The sequence below is a fragment of the Sceloporus occidentalis genome, unplaced genomic scaffold (genome assembly GCF_023333645.1).
Source record: "Sceloporus occidentalis isolate IW3139 unplaced genomic scaffold, rSceOcc1.0.p SCAF_5, whole genome shotgun sequence".
NCBI classification, from domain to species: Eukaryota; Metazoa; Chordata; class Lepidosauria; order Squamata; family Phrynosomatidae; genus Sceloporus; species Sceloporus occidentalis.
Genome location: NW_028316985.1, coordinates 8,266,391 through 8,286,449, shown reverse-complemented (window position 1 = coordinate 8,286,449; position 20,059 = coordinate 8,266,391). Strand labels below are relative to the sequence as shown.

General features: G+C 43.6%; 1 protein-coding gene across 8 annotated transcripts in view; it reads right to left on the bottom strand.

Annotated features, from left to right (window-relative positions):
- The window catches only part of GATA3 (GATA binding protein 3), a 60,095-nt gene extending 42,112 nt beyond the window's left edge, over positions 1 to 17,983 (bottom strand). For 4 of the 8 annotated variants that reach the window (XM_089526667.1, XM_089526665.1, XM_089526673.1 and 1 more), the window contains exons 1-2: positions 17,743 to 17,983; positions 7,715 to 8,254 (exon numbers count right to left, since the gene is read on the bottom strand). In XM_089526667.1, coding sequence (XP_089382793.1) covers positions 7,715 to 8,254; positions 17,743 to 17,983 — 781 coding nt within the window. Of the gene's footprint in view, positions 1 to 3,535; positions 3,552 to 7,714; positions 8,258 to 11,685; positions 11,692 to 17,292; positions 17,316 to 17,742 lie in introns of all 8 variants that reach the window. The other 4 variants (XM_089526671.1, XM_089526668.1, XM_089526670.1 and 1 more) reach the window with 4 other exon arrangements.
- Positions 17,984 to 20,059: the final 2,076 nt, after the last annotated feature.

Here is a 20,059-nt window from a genome sequence, read left to right as displayed (position 1 = left end):
TTCCTGTAAGCTTTCTTCACTGTCCAGTTTTCACAACCACATACAGAAATAGGAAACATGACAGCACAGATGAGCCTAACTTTGCAACAAATTACATTTTCACCTCTGCTACATTAATAGGAATGAATTCATTTCCCCCCATTCCAACAATCATTATTAACAAGTTAATTTTCAGCAGCCTATTTTTTTCAGGGGGATGGGGCAAGGATTGTGTTACAGCTGTTCTGAAACAACTGAGCACCTGTAGTCCTTGCTAATCTCTTGCCAAAGCTAGTATCAGACCTCTACCACGGTGCAGGAGTGGAGTGGCTGCTACTGACCACCCAGCTCACTAGTATACATCTCAGGTCCAGGCTATCTGAAGAACCATATCTCCCTGCATGAACCCGTTTAAGCTCTACGATCTTGGAGAGAAGCACTTCTTTCTGACCCACTAACTTCTCAGGGGACAAAGGAGTGGGCCTTCTCAGTAGCAGCTCCCAAATGCTAAGGAACTATGATGGTTCCCTCCTGGCTTTCCTTCTGCTGGCAGGAGAAGACTTTCCCTTTCCATCAGGCTTTTATGAACTGACTGTGAAGGACTTTTTAATAGTGTGCTGGTTTGTTGACTTTTTACATTCTTTTTCTGAATATTTGTTTCCTATATATTGTTTGTAAATAACATGTTTGTGTGTGCGCACATATATTTAAATAACATATGCATGCACATGGATCTGCATATACATGCACATATGCACGTATAATTTTACTGATGTTTGTGAGACCCAGCCTCATCTTGCCTTGTGGTAGGCTAGTGCTATCTCAGCCTCATAGTAGAGCTAGTCCCAACCCCATGTTGCCTTCTGATAGGAATAGCACTGCCTCACTTAGGCACAAACCTAGTCATCCTCACAAAAGGTATGAGCTATGCCTTATTTTGCCTTGTGGTAGGGATAGTTCCATCTCACTTAGGGCCAGACCTAGTCTCAGCCTCAAAGCAGGTCTGACTCCTGCCTCTTTTTGCCTTGTGGTAGGGTTAGTGATGTCTCATGTAGCCTCACAGTAGAGCTAAGCCCTGTCTCATTTTGCCTTGTGGTAGGGCTAGCTCTGTCTCATCTAGGAGCTTATCGCTCAGCATTTTAAACTGGCTCCAGCCTCCCAGACTGGAGCCAGGATGCGGGATGGAGGCAGCGATTAATGCACACTAAATTTCTGGCCACCATGAGCCCAGGTGCCAGCCGCACTCCACCAGCACTTTTTAAAAGTCGGAAAGCTTTCTGATTTCTAAAAAGTGCTGGCGGAGCACTGCTTGATCCCGCCTGGGATCCAGGCTGATGACAGCCGGTGGTTTGGCAATGATCTAGTGTGTGATAATCCCCGCCTCCATCCCGCGTCCCAGCTCCAGCCCAGGAGGCTGGAGCTTGTTTAAAATGCTGACCGATAAGCTTCGTAGTCTCACATTAGGTCCAGACCTGGTCTCAGCCTCATTGTAAGACTAGCACTTTCTCATTTAGCCTCACAGTAGAGCTAAGCCCTGTCTCAATTTGCCTTGTGGCAGGGCTAGCTCTGTCTCATGTAGTCTCACATTAGGTCTAGACCCAGTCTCAGCCTCACTGTAGGGCTAGCACTTTCTCACTGAGCCTCATGGTATGGCTATGCCCTGTCTCATTTTGCATTGTGAGCGGGTTAGCAATGTCTCACTTAGGTCCAGACTTAGTCTGAGCCTTACTCATTTTGCCTTAGTGTAGGGCTAGTGTTCTATCACTCAGCCTCACAGTAGGGATAGGCCCTGACTCATTTTGCCTAGGAGTAAGGATAGCATTGTCTCACTTAGGTCCAGACCTAGTCCCAACGTCAGAGTAAGTTTGAACCCTGTTTCATTTTGCCTTGTTGTACAGTTAGCACTCTCTCACTTAGCCTCACAGTAGAGCTAGGCCCAGCCTAACTTACAGCATCATATGATGGTCAAGGCCACACTTACAACACCATGCATCTCTTATATCTATCTGACATTAGAGGAAAAGGTTTCTTGCCAGCAAACAAGGAGGCAGCAGCAACCCTCAACCAGCTTGCAGGCCTCTGTTTTCATTCTCTTGTGCGTCTTCTACACCTCCTCCCACTCTCTGTCTCTCCTTTTTCCTCCCTTTCTCTCTCTCTCTCTCTCTCTCTCTCTCAACGTCAGTCTGCTTGCATGTACAGAAAGAGGCTGTTCTGCGTTTACTTTTTTTTTTTTTTTTGTCACTGTTAACCGCATCCGGACTCTATTAAAGTTCCTGGCGCTGGATAAACAATGTAACTGTCGCGTGCAGCAGTCTGAAAATAATTGGATTAGCTAAAACGTATCAGCTAAATAGAGACAGTCCCTGATCAGACAGTCAGAGTAAATGTCACCCTGGAAAAACCCTGAAAACTGATCTGACTCTTGCTGGATTACTCTACTTGTAGCAGCCTCCATGAGGAAAAGAAATGAAAAGAATATTTATATACACCTTTTACTTATTTAGCTCTCTTTTTAATCTACAAATAGTCAGATCCTAAAGATAGACATTCAGATATTTTAGAATGAGATGTTGGGGGGGGGAGGTTACCACCAGAATATTTAAGACTGCCTCATGACCTGCTCTTGTGCTTGAACCCCCAAAAGGTCACACTGCACAGAAATGAACACTGTGAGCTGCTAGTGACTGCAGAGGAAGCTTCTGTTAAAAGCACAGGCGCACCAGAGGATTGAAAAGTTGGCAACATTCCTGTCCTGGGAGTTCTGAACATGGTCTGGCACAGCATGCTTTGCACTGAAAATAGTCCCAGTCACTGGGATATAAAGAGCTGCTTTTTACTGAGTTGAGCCAATGTGATGTAGTGGTTTGAGTGTTGGGTGAGAGACCAGGGTTTGAATCCCCTTTGCTCATCAGTGGAAACCCACTAGGTAACCTTGGGCAAGTCACACACGCGCAACCTCAGAGGTCCAGGACCTCTCTGGACAAATTTTGCCAAGAAAACCTAGTGATGGGATTGCCATACGTCAGAAATGACTTGAAGGCACACAACAACTAACAATAATTCATACCGAATTTGATCTAGCTGAGTATTATTGACATTGACTGGCACCATCTCTCCAGGATTTCATGCAGCATTATGTCTTAGCCCTCTCCTGACACATCAGATCAGGAGAACATGTAACAATCCAGATATTGTTGCACTAGATATCCCAGTAGCCTTAGCCAGCAGAGTCAATGGTAGTGGTTTGGACAACATTGGGAAGGCTACCAGTTTCCTGGCTGTAGTTCTAACTGGAAACCAAGTACTTAACCTCTCCCTCCAACCATATGTAATAGGGAAGTCGCTGCTTAATATAGCAGGACTAACATCTAAACAAAGATGCTGGGGATTGGGCTATAAATGCAGATGATTCCAAAGTGGATTGTGTCCATTTATAAATGTGAAATCCTAAAGTCTTGTGAAAGTGGCTTTTGGTAATTAGAATCACTTCTGTTAAGGAAATATCCCTCCACCCAGGTCATGAACTATCTGAGGGACAAGTCCAGATCAGGCAGACAAAATGGGATTTCTTTCTTTTTCTAACTAGATCCCTGACTTGCCATGCCAATTCTACCAAAAGAAAAGGTCCCCAATTTTATTTTTACAAAAAACTTAAAATACTCAGGCTGCTGGAACCTGGGAAAATAATTGCAGGAAGTGCTGAGAGACTGTTGAATGGGGAATGTGAATCTGCTTCTATCCATTTCTCTTTTCTTTGCACACGGAAGTCACTGAACCAATAAATAACATTTCTGGAACACATTAGGGTTTTGTGGTCCCCCCGCAACACCACACAGATACACACACACACAAATATACATGCTTTGTATCAGCTCTCCAGAAAAATTCAAGTTAACAGCAACTTGCTTTTTTAAAAAAAAGAAAAAGAGCTTCTGAACTTAATAAACAGATTGGGAATTTGGCTTACCACCAGAAACAAGAAGGGGGGAAATTAATTGTGCATTGTGGTTTAGTTGCCCTGTTTACAATAGACCAGCAGAGAAAAACTAGAAGATGACAAAAAGAGTATGGCAGAGGTGAGGTTAAAGTTTGACCTGTCAGGTCAATTCAATCTAAAGCTGCTGTTTTTCAATCCCTAAATAAATTCCAGGATGAACTGAAGACAGTTAGGGTTCATTCAGCAAACACCTGAGGAATCTGCTCTATAGAGATGTCACTTTTGTGCAAAAATCTTGTCCTTTCAGATTGCCAGCTGACTGGAAAACAAAGGGATTGGCCTGCTCTTTGGGCCTTTAAAAGCAGAAGGCTCTGCAGAAACTAGCCAGTGAGCTTTTCACAGCTGTGCAAAGAAGCTGTCATAGAAGCATTATTGCCTTCAAACAGTTGTGGGTCAAGCCATTGCTAAGGCCAAGCTAAAGAACTGAGGCTGCATCCACACTGCAGGGATATCTGGTTTGATGCCACTTTAAATGCCATGGCTTCATGCTGTGGAATTTTGGGAATTGTACTTTGTTGCGAGACCAGCGCTTTGCTGCAACAACTTTGCTCTGGTGCCACAACAAACTACAATTCCAGCAATTCCATAGCTTGAGGCCATGTCAGTTAAAGTGGTGCTAAACCAAATTATTTCTGCAGTGTGGATGCAGCCTGAGTTAAAGAGCTGGCAAGTCTGCAGAGACAGTAAGTGAGCATGTGAAAAAAAAAACAGTCCTATCTCTTCCAGTGAATATTTGTCCACAAAAAATCTCAGTCAACCAAGGCTTCTTGCCACATGTGTGTGCCATACCCTCCAACTGTCCCAGCTTGGCAGGAACAGTCCCAATTAATCCTCTGTCATCCCACTTCTTTAGCTGATTTTAAAATGTCCCAGTTTTTTATTCCAGCTTTCCCTCAGTTTACTTCAGTTTACTACTGAAAACATTTTAAAAGAGGCTTAAAACCTTCCTCTTCTGTCTAGTCTTCCTTGCTGAAAAATGAAGTTTTGCACTCCCAATCCCATTGACTCTCTGCCTTACTCTCTTGAATGATTGTTTTTTAGATTTTATATAATTTGTATTTTGCATTTTATCTATTTTATGAGATGTTGTAATGGTTTTATTGGTCTGTAAACTGCTTTGATCTAAGGAAAAGCAGTATACAAATAAAATTTATTATTATTATTAGTTGCAGCAATGTGCAAAGTAGTTTATACTTAGTTAACTCAGCAGGGGCATTTTGCCCTTCCCAGTAGACTGAGGCAGAATCAAACTGCTGAAGCCTCACCTAGTTTGTGTGTTCATTGACCACACAATGATATTGCTTGGCCACATGTATCCCAATTTTCATCTGAGAAATATTGGAGGGTATTAGCATCCATGAGGCAAAAGAGACAGACATGATTGGAGTTCTACTTTCTGGGAGTTCTGTGTGTGTTGTGTGCCTTCATGTCATTTCCAATTTATGGTTACCCTAAGGCAAACCAACTGTGGGGTTTTTACGGCAAGATTTGTTTAGAGGAGGTTTGCTATTGCCGTCCCCCGAGGCTGAGAGCATGTGACTTGCCCAAGGTCACCCAGTGGGTTTCATGGCCGAGCTGGGACTTGAACTACACCATGACTTTTTCCAATCTCTGAATGAGATCTCAGTATTAAATTGGTACAGCAGTCCTCAAATGCACATCAGGGTGTGGCAATATCATGCTATAGATTTGTCTATATGGAATTTGCTATTTCTTTGCTCTCCACCCTGCCTCACAAACTTCAAGGCGGCCCTGCTTGTTGAATGTGGGGGGCGAGAGAGGCCTGGAAGTAATGTTTAATCTTAAATTTGATTCAACTCTCTACTCCCATCTCCCAGGAGGCAAAATAAAATTGGGAAGGAAGGGAATGACCTATAGGATATGGAAAACATCTTTAATGAGTACCACCTTTCACTAAACTTTCTGAAAGCAAAGTGGGTCATGTGTATGCATGAGCGAGAGATTTCATCTATGTAGTCATAAAAAGGAGAAACCCGAAACCTTTGTACAGCCACATTTATTCAGACGAAACTCCCAATTAATTTCATGTTCCCCCACATAGGTACCTTTGGAATCATTGCTTAAGCCAATACCCACTTGAGAGTTAAGCTCCCATGAAATCACAACTAGTTCGAGTTTTAAAAGCTGAAGGTCACAGCTGTGCCACCCTGTACAACCGTTTCTTAAAAGTAAAATTCATGTAAACCTATGAGGCCTGTGTTTCTGCAAGTAAACGTGTTCAAAATCAAGTTATGAGAGTCTGCAAACTTATAGGACAACCTGTCCTATACGACATCCGAGATGTCAAGTTTAGCACATTGGCATACTCCCCACCATTTCACAGCTGAAAACTGGGACGTGTGTGACCAAGCAATAGCAAAATATGGTCAAGATAGCAAAAGTTAATAATGTAGAAGAACAGACAGGTCAGGAGAGGCTGCAGCAGTTTATTTTTGCCAGAGCCTACTGGAAAGGGTCAAATTCTGCCCCTTTGCTTCTCTCCCCATTGCTGAGTTACGAGTAAAAGCTACATTTGGACTTCAAACTCAGTTTACCTTAATTGAAACAAGCAAAAGACAAAAAGGGGAAGTGGAAGGAGGAAAAAGAAGCTGGGACACTTTAAAAGCAGCTGAAATAGTGGGAAGGCAGAGGATTCATTGGGATTGGGATTGTCCAAATCTACATAGTTGCGGGTTATGCACTTAAATTGGGAGTTTGGCTGAAACCGAGTTAAATTCCACTAGAAGTTTCAGCCCATTTTACTGTAATGAGAGAAAAATGATCAACCACTTCCTATGTGTACACGCAAGCGCACATGTACGCACGCACACACATAGCACCTAATCTAGTAAAGAAAAAAGGTGAGGGGGAGGATCACAAAACCAGCATAGCATAATAAAACCAGCCAAGTTTGGTTAAATAGTATCTGTGGATAGAAATCTGTAAGTAAGGACACCTCTTTTACCTCTTGCAAGAGTACTTGACCAAAAATCAAGTGGGCTTCTTCACCGTGAGTAGAAGGTGTAAGTCTTGTGAAAGTACCCCAAGTTAGTTACAACCTTCCACCTTCTTCTGGCTCCTGGATCTGTGCAAATTAAATCTCTCTTTCTCTCTCTAGGAGAAGGTTGCTGCAAAGCACACATCATTTCCTCTAGTTTATCTCTTTTAAAACCAACAAGGGCAAACGGAATGGAGAGGGAAGGGACTGTGGCAGCCCTAGTAAATAGCCTGGGATCACTTGATTCTGTAATATTGTTCAGGCTAAGCCCCTTGGTCTGCAATGTCGGTGTGGGAGACCAAGAGGAGCCCCTCTAAGCTTGTTCAGTTCTTTCTAAATGGAAGAGTAGAATAAAACAGGCATTCTGGAACACATTGTTCCTGTATTTTGAGGGGAGAGGTTTGCACTCTCGCTTTGATTTCTCAGTGGCCTTTGCATTATTGCGTTTGATCTCTGCTGGAAAAAGAAAATATTACTCTTTCTGCTTTTAGTAATAATCCATATAGCACCCTAGTTGGATCAAGCAGCTTTTGGTCTGAATTTGCACTCAAAATCCACCTACTCAATCAAATTATCCCCCCCTTGACTGTTGCTCAGGTAACTTTTTTCCCAAAAAACATATCCAGGGTAGCTGTGTTGGTAATACAGCAAAGTACAATAATGTGGATTGTTATTTGTGGATTTTGCATGTTATTATCTTTTCCCCAAGAAAATCATAAAGAATCCATTAAGGACCCTACCTGTGCTGGAACGTGCTTTTGGTCTGGATTTGCACCCGAAGCCAGTCGGCGATCCCCCTAAGAGGCTGCTAGGGGGGAAAAGTCCAGAGCCATATTCAGGAACGTAGGATGGGTAGGTGGTGATGGGATGGTGAGCGGAGGAAGAGGCCCCTCCTAGTGAGGCCATGCTGCTCCTGGAGTGAGAAGACTCCAGCTTCATGGTGTCGGCCAAAGACACTTGATATTTAATGCACTCCTTCTCCTCTTGCCGGCTGGATCCAGTGGAACCTGGAGTGGAGATGGAGGGATCTGGGGAGACATCTTTGGGAGGGGTCGGTGGGAAGGTGAAGAGGTGTGGACTGGAGTGGCCCGCTGACAAAGTTGAGGAGGAAGCCGGAGGGTAGACAGAGAGAGGTCCAGGTGAGCCGTGGTGGATGGGGGTCTTGGAGAAGGGACTCAGGTTCCATGGAGAGGTCCCATGGTGGTGGCTTCCCAGAGCTTTGCTCCCATCCAGCCAAGGGAGAGAACTGTGCAGCAAGGGCGGGCGGCACACCTGGCCACCTGCTAGGACAAAAGAGAAAGGAGATCCACATGAGATGGCTTCTTCCTTCCCAAAGAGAAGATCAGTGGATGAACAGGCCTCAACTGGGGATCTGAGGGACAACCCAACACTTCCATTCTTTGCAAGAGTTAAGATCTGGGGCTACCCAAGGTGGATTTTGGTCAGTTTCATTTATCATCCATTGTGAAATAAAACTTATGCCTATTACAGATCACATCCCAAGACTCAAGCTCCGTCTGACCACAATTAGGTATCTGTTTTCAGACTGGATTGGGCCCCCTTGTGTTTTTTTCCCCTTGCAGCCAGGAAAAGTTACTTTTTGGATGACAAAGACACTAAGTGCAGTATTCTGGGAGTTGGTCATCCAGAAAAGCATCTTTTCTGAGCTCTGCTCCTCCTGTGGAGCATAATAGAGTTCTTTTTTGCACCATGTCTTGGGTTGACTTTGTCTGTGTCAGTGCCCCTACCAGCTAGCAGAAATCAGGTGGCTCTTACTATCTTCTTCTGGCACAAGGGACATCACCTGTCCTGGGGACTAAGAGGCCTCTGAGTGCATTACCCCAAAATACAGGCAGCTAGGCCATAGATTTCCATCCCAGAGGCTCACCAAGTTTGCAGGGATCTCTACCTGTCCACCATTGACAAATGCAAGTTTTCACTTGATGATCACAGCACTTGAGACAACAGCTTTATTTCTACCTAACCTGGAGAAGGATGAGGCCTCTCCCTAATAGTATGTTGAAGTGTAAAGCTGCCCCATGGTCCCTTTTGAAGAGACCATAGGCATGAAAAGATCAAGTCTGGCTTTGTTGACCCATTCCAACTGTAGTCAAGCCGACACAGACTGTGGTGGCAAGTACATAAACTAGGCTGGCTAACTGGCCAGAACAAGCCAAATGTGCGGATGCCTGCTAGCTTTGTCTCTGTGCCTGAGCCTGTCCTGTTTAGGGCAGACCTTGGAAATCAATACCCAAAATGAAGAGGAAAGGTGGCATTCACAACCTAGTCAACAGTGGTAAACCCTATGCATGTCTTGTTGTTGTGTACCTTCAATTTGTTTCTGACTTAGACAAGAGGACTTTATCACAGGGTTTTCTTGACAGGTTCTTCAGAGTGGGGTTGCCATTGCCATCCTCGGAGGCTGAGAGTGTGTGATGTGCCCAGGGTCACCCAGTGGGTTTCCATGGCTGAGCAGGGATTCAAACCCCATTCTCTAGAGTCATAGCCCAATGCTCAAACCACTATGCCACGCTGGCTTTACTCAGTTCAAATGGTAACATGAAAATTAGAACTTTCTAAAAGGCAGTCGACAAACATAATCCAAGAATGGTTTGGAACATCAAAATGTCAGATTCTTTGCCTCTAGAAGACAGTCGCAATTAGTATTATTAACACTGTTCAAATTACTATTGTTACTACTATATTTGGGGCAAACATGTATCAGTAGTAACCATGTTGTGACTTTTTAATCCCATTTGTAAAGTTTTGTATTTTTCAGTCCAGTTCTCAATCCACTGACTCAGTTAAATCCACTTACAGGAAAGAAATTTAGGCTGCATCCCGGCTGCAGAAATAATACAGTTTGACACCCTTTAACTACCATGGCTCAATGCTATAGAATTCTGGGATTTGTAGTTTTGTGAGACATTTAGCCTTCTCTGCAGCCTTAGTGTAAGGTGATAAATATGCTAAGGACCAAGGAGCTATTCAGAAAGTAAAGTGACATTTTTTTTACTTTCATTACCTACAGAAGACAGACTCATTTTAGTCAGATGGAGTCATTATCAGCCATATTTTCAGCATGGAGTGCAAATTAAATTCAAATGGCAAATTTATGCCAGAACCTGCCACCAACACTAGGATCTCAATTTCTTATGTTATAAGTATCTCTTGTTGGAATTAAAGAAATTAAGTTCTACTTACAACTTTTAAGATTTGGGATGCACCTAAGTGCTTGCCTATAAACCCCACTTAAACCTAACCTAAACTTTGATGGTGAAAGAAGTTCTTTTAATTTCCCTGGAATGTAAAGTACTTCCAAGAGAATATACTCATGCTAGACATCAGCATACAATACTCTCTTGGAAGTTGTAGTTTGGGGAGGCATTCCACCTCATCTACCAGAGAAAGCCCCAGTGCTTAACCAAACTGCAAATCCCAGGATTCTGTATGACATAATCATGGCAATTAAAGTGGTGTCAAACTGATTTAATTCCCCATCTACATCCTTAGTATATTATTTTACTATTTTTAACATTTTATATTATGGTGTTTATCATTTGTTTATATTATATATGTTCTGATGTACCACCCTTTGGTGGAAATGGTGTTATAAATAAATGTTCTTAGTAGTAGTAGTAGTAGTAGTAGTAGTAATAGTACAGACCACCATTCATTCTGACTATCTGTGTGTCTGAAAAAGCCTTTCCTTTCATCTAAGGCTTCTTGCACATTACATATGTATACAGCAGTTTGAACCCACTTTAACTGCCATGCTACCTCTTACAGAAAACTTGGGATTTGTAGCTTTCAGGGACACTGGACCTCTCTGGCAGAGGCCTCTAAATTCCTCATGAAATAAGAAATCCCAGGTTTGTGTGGGATGGAGCCCTGGCAGTTACAACGCTACAATTGTGTAGTGTCCATTTTTGTATGGGTTTTAAGAGAGGAAGATTTTTAATGTGTTTTTAGGAAAATATGGCAGTGGTAGGCACCTTTACCTGGAAGTAAGTAACTCCTAAGTAAAGGTGTCTGTGGTTCCAAATCTGATTAAATTGAAGTAAAACAAACAAACAGAGGCAGAACACACACAGTCGCACCCCAAATTGGTTGCCTTTTCCATTGAAGTTTTTTCCCCCACCCACTTAAAACACAGAAAACTTCTCTCCCCCCTCCCAAAAGAAAAACCCTCACTTTTTCTGAATAGATCTGCCAAACCTCTTAAACTGGAGGGCACTAATAAAGAACTCAGAGCATGGAAAAGTTCCTCTTTTTCTACTTTAAACTCCAGGCCTCTTCATCCAGGTTGACCACTTCCCTTTGCTGGATTGCAACCCACAAAATCCCCCAGCCAGTCAGCAAACTCCCATTGAGAGGCAGTGCGGCATATGGTGACTCTGGAGATCAGGGTTTGATTCATGGAAACCCACTGGAAACACTCTCAGGCCAAAAGACCCCTGAGACAAGGGCGCCTTAGGGTCGCCATCAATCAGAAATAACTTGAAAGCACAGAACAACACCTAACCAAGGACAGCCAACCCTGGTCTAGACAAAACTCAACCCATCTTCATGGGGCCTTGTTCTCCAAGTAAACCTGGACAGCTTTAGGATGGCAACTGGTGACCACTTGAGAACCCAATAGATGATACTTTAGGAGAAGCTGTTCCTGCCTAAGAAGTTAGCTTTCTCCTTTAGTTACTTAATTAGTTACTTAAAGCTTAGTTACTTAATTGGTTACTTAAAACTAATCGTCCTAAACTGAAGTATTTGGGGACATTAATACCGAATTAACAGGCTCAAGTTCCAGACAAGAAAAGCATACCAAAGCAGAACAGGAGAGTGGGGAAAAGTATTGATCTTCTCCCAGAATTCCTGAACAAATTTATTCTCTCTTCTCTTCTCCAGTCTTTAAAAAAACAAACGCTGATCATCTTTGTGTCTTTTTAGGATCTCACTAGGATCTCAATTTCTTATCTTATTTCTTTATTTATTTCACCAGCAACTAGTTGAAGTTTCCTGGGTCTTTCCATATTCTAACCGACAAACTCCCGACCACAAAATGAGACTATTCTAAGTCCACTTACTTGGAAGTAAACCTTTTTACATTAGATAGAAAAGACACTGCCCTCTCCCCAAAACACATTTATTTCAACCAACTTTCATTTTATCTATTTAAATCTATTTCATCTATTTTAATGGTCATTTTTGTAAGTTTCTAATTGTAAGTCTTTAGACTGTAGGCCATTTTGAGTCCCAATTTTGGAAGAAAATCAGGATACAAATGAATATAATAAATAAACAATGCACAAATTATATTATTTTCAAGTTAAGGGCTGACTATGAAAGGTGATTTCCCTTTCACAGCCTTCACTTCAGATCCTAAAGTAAATGCAATTCTAGATAGCCAGATAATGCTAGGAATCCCCCTGAAATAAAAGGACTTTCCTATTAAAAACCTGCCTTATGTTAAGGACTAGAATCTGTTTAGATTGCCTGGGAATTGGCTTCTGGATTGGGATTAATATTGGTTTTGTAGACTTCTGGCCTAGTCAATTTAGCAATCTAAATATTTCACATTGCTGCAGATAAAAATACTATGAAATATCCCAAAGAGAAAAGATCTGCCCTAATGCTGAATTTTGCTCTTAAATCTTACAATCCACCCAAATACAGTATAAGTGTCCCATTCGACTCAGGTGTGGTTTGCAAAGGCAGACCAAAATCAAACTGAGTCTTGGATTGAACAACCAGTCCTCCTAAATATTCCCATAGATTGGAAGCAAATGAGGCTAAGGCTCCAGATCAGAGAGACTAAATGCAGACCCAATACATCTGGGTCTTTGAAGTGAACAACCAGTCATCCTAAATATTCCTGTCTATTGGAACTGAATGGAGCTAAGGTTTTGCATCAGAGGGACTAAATACAGACCCAACAAATTTGGGTCTTTGAACTGAAAAACCAGTCATCCTAAATCCTAAATATCCCCATAGATTGGAAGACCCAATAAAACTCAGTCTGAAACCAGTCATTTTAAATATTCCCATCTACTGGAACTGGATGAGGCTAAGGCTCTGGATCAGAGGGAATAAAATAAGAGGCGTTCACACAACAGGGAAACCCACCTGTCAATAGGATGCATGATGGGGTTGTTTTTTCTTTTGAAAAAAGAGGGGTCTTTGGGGATTGATAAATACATTATTATTATTATTATTATTATTATTATTATTTTAAAGCAAGTGGACTTTTTGAAACCATGGATATGTGGGGGGGGGGGGTGTTGGAGGTCTTGAAATTATTCCAACCCAAGTTAATTCCTCTTGTGTGAAAGGGCTTTCCAGAGGCTGCATCCACACTGCAGCATTAACCCGGTTGAACTGCCTTGGCTGCATGCTATGGAATTCCATAGCATGCAGCCAAGGCAGTTCAACCGGTGTCAAACCGAGTTAATGCAACAATGTGGATGCAACAGGAGAGTCAAGTCCTATAGGCGGAGGATCGTTAGAATTGCCTCCAGCTCGGAGGGGGGAAGCGGAGGAACCAATGTTTTGCAACGTGTTGTAATGCCTCTAATAGCCGGGCAAGGCATTGACGGATTAGGGATGAGTCGGGTTTGCTCAATCCCCTCCTTGGCACAAGGCAACTCTGTCCTTTAAGCAGCTCATTTATGACTCTGCCGGGAGTATTGCTACACACTCGCCACCACTTTATTTCCCAGTCTAGAGAGAGAGAGAGAGAGAGGGTTCCCTTAAGTAAGAGCAGCAATCTCGCTTTCCAAACAGTTTTGGCCTATCTGGAGTTTGCAAAGAGATCTGGGCTGCTGTGCCTCTTTCTCTGGAGCACCTTCTGCCTCCATTCCTCACCTTTCAGCATGGTATACACACACACACACACACACACACACATATATATATATATACACACACATGCACACATATATACTTATACACATATAATACACATGCACATACACATATATACAACCATAGGCACACACACATATATATACATATACATATATAATACATATACATACACACTATATACACACAAGCACACACATATATACTTATATACATATAATACACACACACACGCGTGCGCGCACACACACACACACACACATATATATATACACACGCACACATATTTATACTTATACACATATAATACACATACACACGCACATATATATATATATATATATACACACACACACATATAATACACATACACAAACACACAGGCACACACACACATATATATATATATATATATATACTTATACACATATAATACACATACACACAGACATACACACACACATATATATATATACACACATGTGTTTATACACATATAAATCACACATATAATTTGAAATGGTCTGTTTTCTAATTCACAAAATCATTCCCTTAATTAAATTAAAGCGGTGCCAAACTGGATTATTTCTGCAGTGTAGGGATGGGACTCTGGGGGCTGCGGTTTCTTGTGGCCCCGGAGCTCTCCAACAGAGAAGGCTAAAGGTCTCCCAAAATTTCCCAGAATCCCATAGCATTGAGCCAGGCCAATGCAAGCGGGGTCAAACCGGATTGTTTCTGCGGTGTAGAGACAGCCTCGGAGACCAGGGTTCGAATCCCTGCTTGGCCATGGAAGCCATCAAAATGTTTGTGCCATCCTTTGTCTATTTTCCCATTCAGCCTGAAGAAGAGACCAGGGTCTCCCTGAAACTGGCAGCCAGGCCTTGAACTGGAATTACTCCTCAATGGGTGCCTTTGTTTTCCCCTTGGAAATATTCAGCAGATTCGTGTATGCTGACAGGTCAGTGTCCCAGAGAAACAACCCTATCTCTTCTTTCTTTCTTTCTTTCTTTCTTTCTTTCTTTCCCCTCTGACAACTTTCACACTTCTAACCTCTCAGCCCCGAGGCCAAGTCATTACAGCCTCTTTTTCGGAATTATATTTTAAAACGATTGCAAGATGATGAAGAAGATGATTATTATTATTATTATTATTCCCCTCTTTTCCCCTTCATTATTACCCACTAAGGCTTTAATGGAGCAGTTTCCAAATTCCTTGTCAGAAGAAACCAAAAGTGATTTTTCATTCTTCTCTTTAAAGAAAAGCAAAAGAAACTAACTAGAAACAACCCTTTTTATTTTCACTTTTAATAATAATAATAATAATAATAATAATAGTAGTAGCTCAGTCGGGAAAGTGGAAGGGTTTAAACTCTTTTAAACTGAGTGTGGACAAAGTCTGGAAGCCTTTCTGCGGCACAAGACGGATCACAAAATGGAAATAAGTGATCGAAAAGATCCAGACTTCTTGATCCAAACCTCTAAACCGTTTTTGAAAAGGAAAACAAAAATAACAGTAATTTGGACATCATCATTATTATTATTATTTTAATTTTAGTCCGGGCCCAGTACTTTTTTACTGGGAAGTTTATAGTGTTTTGCAATTTTAGGTAAAATTGCAGAGGATTGCAATATTTGCAGGGTTTAAAAAAAAAGCAGCCTGAAAATCCAGACAGATGACAAAAGCGCTTTCCTAAACCCGGATCGGGGCCGTTATAATGCTCCTATCCTTCCTCTTCTACATCCAAACCCCAGTTTAAACCAATTCAAAGTGTGTGTGTGTGAATTCAGAGCTGAAGCTACAAGGCTGCAATCCGGTCCGGCTTGGTTTACTCGAGAGTGAGCCTCCCTGCTGCTGAGCCCTTTTTGTGTCGGTTTGGCAACCTTTGAAAAACCGCATCGCATCGCCAGCCAAGTCCCTGGGATTTGCCAAATATTTAGGGCTCTCTCTATGCCCTAAAAAAAAACAATGCGCTTATATGGGGGAACTGAAGGAGGCAGCTTCGGTTTCCGGGAAAGTCCCTTCCCTGTAAAAGAGGGAAATGGCAGAACCCTATACACACAAACACACAGTATATTACATGCACACACACATACACACAATATATATAATACACACGCGCACACACACCAGAGAGAGAGAGAGAGAGAGAGATACACGGATATATATACCGACATATACAGGGTTTTATGCATCTAGGCCCAAATCAGTGGGAATAGATCAGACCCACGAAATCCATTCTTGAAGCAGATCATGCCCCTGAGTCCAGTTCGGATCCAAACCAAGAGTCAGGCCCAAGTTTGGCTTGTGCTCCTTCCAGTTCCTGGCGAACAAGGCTTTTGGGCTCCCCCAATTCTCTTCTTTTTAAAAATCCTAAAATGGGGGGGCTTGGATTTTACCTCCAAAAACCAGTCCTTCCTCTAGAAATGGAGAGGATCTGTATCATTCAGTGGCTCAGGATTCGTCCTATGAAGGGCTTAAGGAGAGGAAGGGACCACTGGGTGCCCTTGGGCCAGGCACACTCTCTCAGCCTCAGAGGAAGGCAATGGCCAACCTCCTATGAATCAACTTGCCAAGAAAACCCTAGGATAGTTCGCCTTCAAAGTCTGCATAAACCAGAAGCAACTTGGAAGGCACACAATAAAACTAAGAAGCGAGGGAGGGAAGGGGGGGACAACAACAACACACCCTCTACACACACTTTACTCGCTCTCTACTTCTTATTTCCGGGCCTTACTGCCGGTAGTAGAGGCTGTCAAAAGGGGAAGTTGATTTGGTTCAATGATTCGTTTCAATTGTATGCTGCCTTTCTCCCCAAAAGGGACCCAAGGCGGCTCACAGAGGGGAAAAATATTCTACAGGACTTTACGATAAAAAATTTTAACATGTCCAATAAAAACCGTACAAAATCACATCCCTTAAAAACTCCCCTGGGCACCAAAAAGCCATGTATTCAAAGCCTGCCTGCATTTCTCAAAGGAGGAAGATGGTACAGAGAAAAAGCCAACTCTTGGCTCTTAGTAGCCCTCCTAGGAGGATCTGGGGGAAAGAAAGGAGAGCCAGCTGACCTAGTGGTTGGAGCCTTGGACCAGGACTCTGGAGACCTGGCTTGGCCATAGAAACTCATTGGGTGACCTTGCACATGTCACACTCTCTCAGCCTCAGAGGAAGGCCCTGGCAAACTCCACTTGAAGAAAGTTTCCAAGAAAACCCTGTGATGGCTTCGTCTTAGGGTCGCCATAAGTCAGAAAAAGAGGCACACAACAACTGTGTGTGTGTGTGTGTGTGTGTGTGTGTGTGTGTGAAAGCAATTGGCAGCATGAGCTTTCATAGACTTCAATCTGCTTCCTCAGATGCATTTGGGAGGGAGACTGAAGTCTAGGAAAGCTCCTGCTGCCGCCTTTCTTTCAGTGAGTCTCAAAGGTGCTACAAGATCTCTCTACAGACTGATTCTAGAGACTCACACGGCTATGTCTTTGAATTCTACCAGTGTGTGTGTGTGTGTGTGTGTAAAGATGAGGAATTTGGAGGCATGAGGTGCTCAAGAGAACTAGGCACAGCAACGTGCTAGATGCGACTGAGTCCTATGCCTTCTCTTCGCAAAGTCCAACTCTTGGCTCTTAGTACCCACCTAGGAGGATCTGGGGGAAGGAAAGGAGAGCCAGCTGCCCTAGTGGTTGGAGCTTTGGATCAGGACCCTGGAGACCTGGCTCGGCCATAGAAACTCATTGGGTGAACTTGGGCATGTCTCACTCTCTCAGCCTCAGAGGAGGGCCCTGGCAAACCCTCTCTAGAGAAACCTTGCCAAGCAAACCCCAGGTTTGGTTCCTTAGAGGGTCAGTGGGAAAGGACTGGAAGGCACACCACAACCACCACAACCCCAAGGAAAAGAAGCCGGAGAGGGACCTACCGTGGTGGGCCGGCGGGTACCTCTGGACGGTGGCCCGCACGGAGTTGCTGTAGTAGGGCGGGACGTGGTTGCCTTGTCCGTCGATGTTAAAAAGTACATCCACTTCGTCGGCCAGGGGATACTGGGTGGGGTCCATGTAGGAGTGGCCCAGGCCGGGATGATGGGACTCCGGGTGCTGCCCGTTGAGGACGGCCGGGTGGTGGTGGCTGACCCACCGGGGTTGATCCGTGGTAACTTCCATGGCCGCTTCCTCCCCGCAGGCGTTTCCAGGCAGGACGGCAAGAGCAGCGGAAGGGGAAAGAGATGGTGGACTTGCCCCCCTTTTATTCTTCTTTTTCCAGTGCAATTGTTATTTTTAAAATAATTTAAAGTAAGATTGATGGGGGAGGGGCAGAGAAAGAGGGGGTTTAAAAATTATCAGGGAGGCGGGAGTAAATGCCCCCCAAAAAAGTGGTGGGAAAAATTGTGTCCAAAAGAAAGGGCAAGTTTTGGAACTCTCTCTCTCTCTCTCTCTCTCTCTCTCTCTCTCTCTCTCTTTCTGTTTCTTTCTCTCTCTCTGCCCAGGTGGAGAGAGGCGTCTCTGAAACACAAGAGTCTCCCTCTTCACAAACGGCAAATAAGAAAGAAAGAACGGAGAAATGGGGTGGGAAGAGTGAGAGAGAGAGAAGCAACCTGAGTCCAAACTCTCCCCGGAGGATTTCTGCCTCTTCTTCTTTTTAAAGACACGCGTCTTCTGCCTCCGCTTCTGCTTCTTTGCCTTGGATCACCTGCGAAGGAAGGAAGGAAGGAAGGGAAACCAAAAGCGGAGGGAGAGAAAGACAAGAAAAAGAAGGGGAAAGTTTGGGTTACAAAAATAAAAGAGACTCCAAAGGAAGCAACAACTTGGATATATATATACATAGTATGTAGAGAGCTCTTGTAGCACCTTTGAGACTCGCTGAAAGAAAGAAGTTGGCAGCAAGAGTTTTCGTAGACTTCAGTAAAGCATCTGAGGAAGTAGGCTGAGGTCTAGGAAAGCTCTCATGCTGCCAACCTCTTCCTTTAAGTGAGTCTCAAGGGTGCTAAAAGACCCCTCTACTTATTATTATTATTATTATTATTATTATTATTATTGCATCTAAATGGATCTGAGGCTGAAATCTAGGAAAAGGTCCTGCTGCCACCTTCTTTCTTGAGTCTCAAAGGGGCTCCAAGATCTCTCCAGGTACTGATTCTACAGACTAACACAGCTATATCTTTGAATTCTCCCTATATATATTTAAATATTGAAGGGTTTGAGAGAGATCTCGGAGCGAGACTTGCCCACCTGGATGTGGGGGGCTGTTTTCTTTAGCTTTGGGGGTGTTTTCTTCCCCACCTTTTCCCCAGGCTAAAGGAGGAGGAGGAGGAGGAGGAGGAGGAAGGGGTCTAACCAACTCACCTATCCGACCCCCCAAAAGACTCCGCTTTCCTTTCTCTTTGGAGCCGGCTGCAGCGCTGGCAGTGTTTTTCCAACTCGGGATGCGACAACCAACTTTCTTCTCCTCCCTCCCTCTTGTGTTTTGGGGCGATCCCCACTTTTTGGGGGTCCTTAGGGGCCAATTTCTCCCCAGCCTACCCAATCTCACCCCCCGAAAGACCTGGCACAGAAGAACAGCAAAAGGAATTACAGTAATTATATATATATATATATATAGAGAGAGAGAGAGAGAGAGAGAGAGAGAGAGAGAGAGTTTTTGCTGCTGCGGCTGATGCTCAAAGGCGAAGGGATCTTTCCCTCTGCGATCCTCCCTTCCACTCCAAGGATCCGAACCGATCCTCTCTCACACACACACCTTTCCAAACTTTGCTGCCCCAGAAAGGGGAGAAACAGCGTCACGTTTGAATGCAACAAACAAGCTAAGGACCCGGAATCATTTTGCCAGCCAAGAAAACCCGATCGAAGCCGGGAAGGAAAGTCGGAAAGGCTCCAAGAGAAGAAGAAGAAAGGAGAAAGCCTCCCAAGCCAGCCAGGTTAGAGATTGAGGGGGGGAAGAAGGGAATGAAAAAATGAATGGGAGGAACCGGGGAGAACTTGATCTCCCTGGATTGTCCCCTTTTACCTCTCTGTGCCTTGCTCTCTTCCTCCCTCCTTCTTTCTTTCTTTCTTTCTCGTTCCCTCCCCCTCCTTCCCTCCTTTCTTCCTCCTTCCCTCCCCCCTCCTTCCCTCCTTTCTTTCTTTCTCTCTTTCCTTTTTTTTCTTTTTCTTTAAAGGGAAGGCATTATTTCTGAAAGAACCAGGATGGCGCCAGCCGGCTCAGGCTTCACAGACGGCTGCGGCGAGACACAACTTTAAGGA